Source organism: Corapipo altera, unplaced genomic scaffold (assembly GCF_003945725.1).
Source record: "Corapipo altera isolate COAL_440 unplaced genomic scaffold, ASM394572v1 45, whole genome shotgun sequence".
NCBI lineage: Eukaryota > Metazoa > Chordata > Aves > Passeriformes > Pipridae > Corapipo > Corapipo altera.
In genome coordinates, this window is record NW_020884877.1 from 18,580,624 (window position 1) to 18,590,279 (window position 9,656).

The 9,656-nt window shown below is 61.6% G+C and overlaps 1 protein-coding gene across 1 annotated transcript; it reads left to right on the forward strand.

The window, feature by feature from the left end:
• Nucleotides 1–3,784: 3,784 nt before the first annotated feature.
• On the forward strand, nucleotides 3,785–8,961 carry DNPEP (aspartyl aminopeptidase). Its single transcript, XM_027636697.1, has 15 exons — nucleotides 3,785–3,812; nucleotides 3,939–4,026; nucleotides 4,104–4,192; nucleotides 4,275–4,388; nucleotides 4,705–4,830; nucleotides 4,969–5,099; nucleotides 5,461–5,545; nucleotides 5,977–6,084; nucleotides 6,319–6,396; nucleotides 6,725–6,808; nucleotides 7,074–7,234; nucleotides 7,389–7,428; nucleotides 7,825–7,926; nucleotides 8,269–8,436; nucleotides 8,849–8,961. Exons 1-15 carry the CDS (start codon nucleotides 3,807–3,809, stop codon nucleotides 8,897–8,899), a joined length of 1,431 nt encoding a protein of 476 aa, XP_027492498.1. The 5' UTR covers nucleotides 3,785–3,806; the 3' UTR covers nucleotides 8,900–8,961.
• Nucleotides 8,962–9,656: the final 695 nt, after the last annotated feature.

Here is a 9,656-nt window from a genome sequence, read left to right on the forward strand (position 1 = left end):
AGTGCAAAGCTGATTCCTGTCCTGTCCAGCCCCATTCTGCCTCCCCACAACTACATCCCAGGCCAGGCTGACCCAGACCAGCAGAGCCTGGGAAGTGGCTCCTAACCCCCGCACTGGCCTGGTCCCAGCTTCCACCGAGCTGTGGATGAGGCTGCTGCTGGAAAGGCATTTGGAGCTGGAATGTCAAACAACTCCCTCTGGTCATGACATCCCTGTGAGCAAAGCCAGCTGCATCCTGCAGCCACCCCTCCTCCCCAGCCCTCCCTCCCTCCCGCTCCCCCAGGATTTAAGCCCTTCACAGTCTCCCCAGGCTGTGGGTATCTCGGGGCTCAAAGGATGCAGGGACAGGGTGCTGACCCCTCCTTGGCCCTGGACCCTGCCACCAGACCCCAGTGCCCCCCTCACGCCTGGCCCTAGCTCAGGGATGAGTGGAGGGATGGGAATGAAGCAGTGAGGGCATCCATCCCCTCACTCCTGACCCCTAGCTGTCTCCCTTCATCCCACTCCTTTTACAGCCATGAGCCTCCCAGGCATCTTTACCCTAAGAGGGAAGGACTGTGTGGCCCATTCCTCGGTGCTGACGGACCCAGGGCATGATCTATTGTCTAAATAAGAGATGTTCTCCTTCCTTGCCTGGACCATGGCCCAGCCTGGCACAACAGGGTCCCAGGAGCTGGTGGGTGCCCTAAAGTCTTCAGCCCCCCACCCACTGTTCACCTCAGCTGTCCCCATGCCTTTGCCCACTCCAGAGCTCAGGACATCACCAGTGGGCACACAGCCTGTCTGGCTGTTCCTGGTCCCCATCCCTGTGTCCCCAAGTGATGTGGATGCTGAGGACAATGTCCTGTCTCTGAGTGGCACAAGGACGCTGGGGGCACCTGCATGCCCCATGGCATGAATGGATGCTGTGCATGTCCAGCTGCAACCTGTGTGGATGCCAGGAGGTGTACACTTGGCCCCATTGGTCTTTGTATATCCTTGGGATGAGTTGTTACCTCCATGTTTCACAAAGTTGCTGGGGGTGACCTGTTGCTCCCAGGGCCATGTAGCTTCAGGCATAGCCACCTCTATGCCTGAAGCATGCGTCTGCCCCTCCATCTAGAGCTAGCCCTGTCATCCGTGGGGATGTTGGGAGTGTTCACCCATCCCTGCAGCCCAGGGGCAGGCTTGGTGCCCTCATGGTCCATGGGGGTGTTCATCTGCCCCAGTGGCATGGAGATACTAGGGATACTCAGCTGCCCTCATGGTCCACACGGATGTAGGGATGACTTGGTGGCCCACGAGGATGCTGGGGTGTCTGTCTGCCCTCCCACAGGCCTTGATAGTGTCACCCATGCCAGTGAGATGAGGTAGCGTTAGCCACTGCATCGCTGGCAGCTCACGTAAGGCATGGTGGCCATTCACTCAGCCTCCAGCAATGCCTGGGCAGTGATTTCACTTTCCCATGCTCAGACACGTGGGCCGGGATGCGGGGGACCGCCTCGATGGATGCCATCCTTTTGCTCATCCTGGCGGGGCTGGCTAGGGGGTATCCAGGCAGCCTGGCAGGCAGTGGGAGAAGGGGGTGGCACTTCCTGGAGCTCTGGCTGTGTTTACAGGCTCTGTCCTGGGCCGTCTTTTCATTAACCCCTTCCAGCAGGGCTAAGCACTGTCTGCCAATTCCCAAAGAGTCCTGCCACCAGGGAACACTTCCCAGAACAAACCCTGCCCAGAATCCCACTCTGGGCAGCCAGGGGACATGGGAAGGGCCACAGTGCCCTGTCCCTACTGGTTCTGTCCCTGCCAGGCACCCCTGGGCACATGCATGAGCCCAGCACCAGGGTGCATGCACTCCAAGGATAAGCTGGTGCCTTTTTAGGAGGGTTGCCTTGGGCTCCCTGCTGCACTAGGTGGTCCATGCAGCAGTGTGGAATGTGGACAGGAGCAGTGTCTTCCCAGGAGCATGGTGATGGGGTGGGGGGCAGCCACAACAGGTGCTGCGCAGCCCTTGGCACCCAGCCAGGGGTGAGTCAGAGCCCACCCGGAAATAGCCATCGTGAGTTTTTTCTGGAAGCCTCTCTGTTCCGAGAATAGCTGCGGCATGCCAAGGCGCTGCCCTTTGCCCGCTCCAGCAGGGCTGGACAAAGGCCACACCCGGCCCTGCCACTCACCCCTGTTTCGACACCCCAGATCCAGGCACCTCCTGCTCCTGCATGCATCCCCACTGGGACCCATCTGCCCTGGGCACCTGCATCCACTGGCTACTCACCCGCTCTGGGCATCTACCAGCTGGGGAGCCATGGGCTCCAAATGTCCCCAGGTGTCCTTCAGGCGGAGCCTGGAAACCACCCAACAGCATCCGACCCTGAGCTGGGTGCTGGCAGCAGCAGGGGGTGATGCTGGCAAGAAGAGCATGGGGACAGCTGCCTGGTACCCACTTCCCTTTGGCTGGGGTGTACTGGGCAGTGGCACGTACATGCCAGCTCCAGGCAGGGGTGCTGGGTGCTCCCAGCCTGGTCCTGTTCCAGTGGGATGCTGGTCCTGTGTTTTGCTGTGGTTGACTTGGAGACCCTCCAGCTGTCTGTTTGCATGGTGCCAGGCGGTGGGAGTGCTTGTTCCCTTTTTCTGGGGAAGAGAGGCAGGTGCTGGGGGCTGGGAGCATAAATCCAGAGCTGTCAGGAGCTCTTGGCACGATAGGTCACAGGGTCAGGTGGAACAGGACCACCATTTTCCAGTCCCCAGGACACAGATAGCATTCTCCAACAGGGTGTCCATGCTAGTGACTCAGGAGATGGGAATTCAACTGGTACCCAACACCTGGGCCCCATGCAGCTCTCACAGGCTGCCACGTCCCTCTCCCAAGGCTGCACACCCATTGTCTGGAAGACAAAAGATCCTGCTGGGAAATGATGCACATGGACTGATGGAAACCCAAAACCTCACTGCTGCACCCAGCCCATCCAGAGGACCCAGCCAAGAGGAAGAGGCATCCCAATCCATGCGAGTCCAAGGGTTCCTATCCCCTGGGAGTGCCCCAGCTGGGGTGCTGCCCTGCCACTGTGCCAACTCTCAGAACCCTGTGCATCACTGTCCCTTGGAGACATTGGTCCTCAACATGACACCAGGGGCTTGTGCCTTGTTTCCTGTGAGGGTTGAGCAGTACCAAGGCAGGGGAGCAGCAATGATGGGGGGCTGCATCTTGCTTTACACCAGCGACCTACCTTAGAGATACTCAGCCTTTGGGAAGTGAGTATGTTCCCCTGTGCACCTGTACCCCACTGCGCATGGGCCAAGCCCTGTTTTGGGGCAGCCCCTATTCACCCAGTGGCTGCAATTGGGGCACACCCCAGGGCAGGATGGGTGACCATCCCTGGAGAGCCTGTGTCAGTGCCTTCTGGCTGTGTCCCACTTCCACCCACCCATAACCCAGCTCTGTCCTGGCTTTGGCAGGCACCGCGTTTGCCTGGCCTGGACCAGGGTGCGGGGTGAGTGGTGCATGGTGTGGATTGCAGGGTGCGAATTTTCAGGGGGCAGGGTGTGGTTTGTGGGATGCGGGGTGCGGGGTGCAGGATGCAGGGTGAGGGGTGTGGGGTTAGGGTGTGCGGTGCAGGGTGCATAACGTGGATTGCATGACGTGGGGTGCATAGGGTGGAAGGTGCAGGGTGCAGGGTGTGGGTTGCAAGGTGTGGATTGCATGGTGCAGGGTGTACGTTGTGGATTGATTGCGGGGTGCGGATTGCGGAGTGCAGGGTTCGGGGTTCCGGGTGCGCGTTCCTCCGCGCCGGCAGGGGGCGCTGTGCGGCGCGGGGCGCGGGGCGGTGGCGGCCATGCAGGTACCGGGCGGGCGGCGGGCGCGGGGCGGGAGCTGCGTGCCCGGGCTGGGGGTCCCCGGTCCCGCGGGGATCCCCGGCCCGGGGCGGGGTGTTGCCGGTGCTGTGCGGTGACGGCGGTGCCCGCAGGCGGCGGCGCAGGGCTCGAAGGCGGCGGCACAGGCGGCGGCGCAGGAGCTGGTGAAGTTCGTGAACCGCAGCCCCTCGCCGTACCACGGTGAGGAGCCGCCCGGGCCCCCGCCCTGCCCTCTTCCCCTCCCCGCAGGCGGCCCTGACGGCTCTTCCCCCCCGCAGTGGTGGCCGAGTGCCGCAGCCGGCTGCTGCAGGCCGGTTTCCAGGAGCTGAAGGAGACGGAGCACTGGGACGTGCGGCCGGCGCAGAAGGTGAGCCCGGCGGGGACGAGGCGGCGGGGGCTGGATGGGCCCGAGCGGCCCTCACCCCTCACCTCTGGCCCTCTGCCCGCAGTATTTCATCACTAGAAACTACTCTACCCTCATCGCCTTCGCCGTCGGCGGCCAGTTCCAGCCCGGGAATGGGTTCAGCCTTTTGGGGGCCCACACCGACAGCCCCTGCCTCAGGGTAAGGCCGCCCAGCCAGGTGCTGGGACCTTCTCTGGGGCCCTCCAGTTTCACGCCACAAGCAAAAACAACCCTTACTTCCCCTGTGCCAAGGAGCACCATTGTTGGTTCCTTACACATCCCAAATCTTCCTCCCGGAGCAGCCCATGCTGACCCCTTGCATTGCTTTGCCTGCTGCTGTGTCCTCTGTGTCCCCTGTCCTGCAAAGCCCCTCGCAGCACCCTGTGCTGGCACCATCAGCGATGAGGCTCTGGGCCTGCTGTGCCCAGTCCCCAGCATTTCGCAGTGCCATTAGTGACACCTCTGCTGTCACTCAGGTGAAGCGTCGCTCTAAGCGGGGGCAGGTGGGCATAGTCCAAGTTGGTGTGGAGACCTATGGAGGTGGCATCTGGAACACCTGGTTTGACCGTGATCTCACCGTGGCTGGGAGGGTGATCATAAAGGTGAGTCTGATTTGGGGCAGGCACAGTGGGATAGCTGTGTGCTCCCAGCTCTGGGTCCTTGACTCCCACACAGAGTGGGACCTGCTGCAACCTCTCAGCCTTACAGGCCTGGCCCCAGCAGCCCTCCTTGTGTTTCAGGACCCGGCCACAGGGCGCCTGGAGCAGCGCCTGGTGCGCGTGGAGCGGCCCATCCTCCGCATTCCTCACCTGGCCATCCATCTGCAGCGCAGCATCAATGAGAACTTTGGGCCCAACACCGAGCATCACCTGTAAGGCCTGGCTCGGTCCCAACCCCTGGCCAGCCCCTGGGAGGGATGGGACACAGCTGGAGCAGTTGCCCACCCTCAGCTCGCTCTTTGCCAGCTGCTGATTGCAGTGAGAAGGTCTGCAGTGGCTTTTCTTAGCCCCACAGAGTCCTTTCAGGAGATGCTTCCAAGCTTAGGACTTGGGAAGGACACTGGGGTGTCCTGAGGTGGCACAATAGATCTGTGCTTCAGGGGCTACCATGTTCAGCATGGTAGTTGCTCCCTGGAGGAGCAAGGCAGGCACCTGGGAGGGATTTGTTGTGTGTGGCCCAAGCAGGTGAGGTGAGCAAAGCCCTGGGGGCTAACATCATTGTCTCCCACACAGGGTTCCCATTCTGGCCACTGCTGTGCAGGAGGAGCTGGAAAAGGAGGTGCTTATGGAGTCCACACCTTGCAGTGCTGTGGCCCAGGTGAGCTGGATGCCAAGGATCAGTGGGGACTCTTGCTAGGACCTCACACTTGTCACCTTTGATCTCCATTCCTCAGGGACCTCCCACCAGGTTCCTCTTCCCCTTCTCCCCATGGACTGGTGGTAAGCTTCCACTCGGCCTCACAGCTGTGTACGTGGCACATCTGCTCAACCATCTTTGTCTTCTCACCCTGCTCTACAGCCACTGTGTAGAAGTGGGTGCACTTCCCCACAGGAGGGAGGCAGGGCAGGGGCCTTGCACAGGGAGCAGAGACCTGTCCTGAGTGAGGTGGGGGCTTGAGCACAGGACATGTTAGCAGGAGAGAGGACATACCAACATGAGTGGGGTGTGGGACAGCTCTGCAGGGTGAAATAGGGAGCTTCTCCTGCCATCCACAGCCTGTCCTGCCCACAGCTCTGCTTTCTTCCCAGGCAGAGCGCCACAGCCCTGTCCTGCTTTCCCTGATCTGCCCCCAGCTGGGGGTGAAACCGGAGCAGATTGTAGAGCTGGAACTATGCCTGGCAGATACACAGCCAGCGGTGAGTAAGGACAGGAGCCTCCTTCTGCCGGCACACAGCCTGCAGGCTGGCACTACACAGGTGTTTCCTGGCACACATCCTCTGCCTGGGGCATGCCAGGGCTGGAAGGTGAGTGGAACAAGAGGAGGCAGCTCCTTAGAGGCAGAGATGGGGGGGCTGGAATGGGGACCCAGTGCAGATACTTTTTGGTGTGACAGAAGCTGTGCCCTACTCCTCCTGGCTCTCTAATTGCAGACACTGGGTGGTGCATTCGATGAGTTCATCTTCTCCCCACGTCTGGACAACTTGCACAGCTGCTACTGTGCCCTGCAGGTGAGAGGGAGAAGAGCCTGGAGGCTGAAACGTGGTCCCAAGGCACCCTGGCTCAGCTTTGAGCTGGCCTAAGGCTTTGCAGGGAGGTGTGTTCCCATGAGATGGCTCTGGCTTATAGGAGGATCTGGTTTTGGGAGCTGCCCACTTTGCTGAGTGTATGGGGTTCCAGGCAGCTCCCAGGGGTGTCTCCTGCTGTCACCGGGCCATGTGTGTGCCCACAGCTCCCTTCCTCCATGCTTTGGGCTCTCCTGGGAAAGTTCCTGATGGCTCGGTCCTGAGACTCCCAGGATGGCACTCAGGCTGATGTCCATTCCCCCTAATCCTGCAGGCCTTGATTGACTCGTGCGCGGCACCCTCCTCACTCTCCCAGGAGCCCAATGTGCGTCTCATCGCACTCTATGACAACGAGGAGGTGAGCAAGGGCACAATCTGGGATGGCCGGCACTGGGAGGGGCTCCATGTTCTTTACTCTCCCCCAGCCATGCCTGGCAGGAGAGAGATCCCATGCCTTAATGGAAGAAGCTGGGATTTGCCTACACCTGCATCGAGCGTGGTCTGGTCGGGGGGTGGAAAGCACTCGTGTGATAGGAAGAAACTCTGCTGGCTTTGGGGAGTCCCCTGTCACTCAACTGGTCCCTGGAGTGTTTGGGGGTTGTGCTGATGGTGGTTCTTGGCAGGTAGGGTCAGAGAGTGCACAGGGTGCGGAGTCTTTGCTAACGGAGCTGGTGCTGCGTCGGATCTCGGCATCACCACACAACCTGACAGCCTTCGAGGAGGCCGTGGCCAAGTCCTACATGATCAGCGCTGATATGGCCCACGCTGTGCACCCCAACTATGTGTGAGTAGCCTGAGTAGTGCCACAGGCCAGGACAGCTTCCCCTGCCACCTGAGGGGATGTGTCCCAATCATTCCCCAGGGAGTACAGACCATGCAGTCTTTGTTATGGCAGGGAGGGAGGGCTGTAGCATGGAACTCCTGCTTCTCTTTTGCAGGGACAAGCATGAGGAAAATCATCGTCCAGCCTTCCACAAGGTGAGGGCAGCCCTCTGCTTTGGGTTGGGACAGACACTTTCAGTCTGTCCTGCAGTGCTGTGGATTGTCCAGCTGCTCCCTGGAGCACAGTCTCGGGATGCAACTCAGCAGCTCTCAAATGGGAAACATTTGTCCTGCAACAGGATTTGGCTGTGCCACATGTCTGATGTTGATCACTTGGGATCTCAATCTTGTCCCTGGAGCCCTTCCCTGCTCTGAGCTGGGCTGCCCCTGTCACAGGGCTGTCTCCATCCCCATAGGCTCACCCAGGGAGGGGAGAATGGTCTGGTGTGATGTGTGATGGGGTGGGACAGCATTGCCTGGGCATGAGTGTTTCCAGAGCCACTGACTATCCCTGGGTCCCATCATGGACTTGCAGCACCTTTGCTTGTGCAGGGCCCTGTCATCAAAGTGAACAGCAACCAGCGCTACGCCTCCACAGCTGTCACCGAAGCCATAATCCGGGACATCGCCGCCCGCGTGGGTGTCCCTCTGCAGGTGAGCGCAGCTGAGTGAGCCCTCCTGGAACACTGTGAGTTTGGGCTGCAGCCCTGCCCCTCAATTCATGAGAGGGGGCCTGTGCCAGAGCCTCATATCTGTCCCCACTGTGGTTTGTGCTGCCTGCTGCTCTGGGGCTCCAGCTCCACTGCTGCCTCAGGGAGCAGGCTGGGGAACAGGAAGGGAATCTGGCCTCAGTGTGTCCCATCTCTGGAGGATTTTGCACCCTGGCTTGGATCAGTGCTGCTTCCTTGTCCCAGGTTGTCTCCCTTCAGGGCTGAGGGCCCATGTGGGAGGCCGTGGGGCAGCATGGGGAGCTGCTGAGGCCTTGTCCCCCTGCAGGAGTTCATGGTGCGCAACGACACGCCCTGCGGCACCACCATTGGCCCCATCCTGGCCTCCCGCCTGGGGCTGCGCGTGCTGGACATCGGCTGCCCGCAGCTGGCCATGCATTCCATCCGGGAGATGTGCTGCACCTCAGGGGTGCTCCAGAGCATTACCCTCTTCAAGGTAAGCCCTATGGCCCCCATCCTGTGCTGAATCCCCCTCCCTGCTCCTCTGCATTTCTTGCATCCCCATGTCCCTATCCAACCCCTGCCTTGGGACTGAGCTTTCCCACTCTCCAACCCTCTGGAGCAGTGCAGGTACCGACTGCTTCCGGAGGTGCCCCCTTGCATCCCAGCCTCCCCCAGTGACTGCCATCCCTAAATAGTTACTATGGCAACCAGTGCTAGCCTTGAGTCAGCGATGGGTTACTATGGCGACGTGGTCCTGCTCTCTGCGAGTAGCATGCCTGCTACAACACTGCCTGTGTAACCCGACAGGGAGCCGCTGCCTGCCCCCGCTGCCTGTCCCCTCACCCCACCCCACTCCACCCCAAGTTGCCCTGCCCAGCCCATTCTGACAGCCTCTCTCCTTCTAGGGCTTCTTCGAGCTCCTGCCGACAGTCAGCAGCAGCCTGGTGGTCGACTGAGCGCAGTGGGGAGGAAGCAGCAGTGGGTTCAGTGCTGGGGCCATTAAAGCATCTCTAGCTCACTGGCGAGTGGTCCATGACTGCGGCTGGGGGTGGGGGTAACATATGTGGCTACCGCTGGGGATTCCCATGGCTCCTAATCCATGCTCTCCTCCCCTGGGGCTGGGAGCGGAACCTATTCACCCACCCCCAGCGCTGGCGATCTCAGCTGAGGGGCAGAACACGGCTTTGCCTGCACCCAGGGAGAACTGGCTGGATGATGTCCCCTCTCTCTGCGGCGCTGGGGCCGCCCCTTTCCGCAGGGCTGAGCCTGCCGTGTGTGCAGCTGCTCTCCGGGGTCGGGCCGGGGGTCTCTGCGCGGGGGCTGCGCGCTCCCCTCGGCCGGTGCCGGGGCGCTGCCGCTGGGCGGGGCACGAGGGTGCGGCTCCGCGCTCGCCGCCCATTGGCCCCTTCTCAGGGGCGTGTCCCGCCCAGGAGCCAGTGGGACCGCAGAACTGAGCAGGGGCGAACGCTGATTGGCGGGGGGCTCCTGGCGCGGTGACACACCTCCGGGGGCGTGGCTCACCGCCAAGGAGGCCGCGATTGGCGAGCCGCTGGGCCGCCTCTTCCCCAGGCGCGGCGTGATTGGCCGCGCTCGACAGCGAGGGGCGTGAACGCGGCGCCGGGGGCAGCAGCACGGGTTTCTGATTGGCTGCGGCTTGGGGGGGCGCGGCGCGGCGGCAGAGCGCCCGGCGCCATTGGCTGGGCGGTGGCGGTG

Coding starts and splice junctions, on each gene's coding strand:
- DNPEP (XM_027636697.1), top strand. Junction 5,100..5,460: donor CCCAACACCGAGCATCACCT/GTAAGGCCTGGC, acceptor TCTCCCACACAG/GGTTCCCATTCTGGCCACTG. Junction 6,397..6,724: donor GCTGCTACTGTGCCCTGCAG/GTGAGAGGGAGA, acceptor CTAATCCTGCAG/GCCTTGATTGACTCGTGCGC.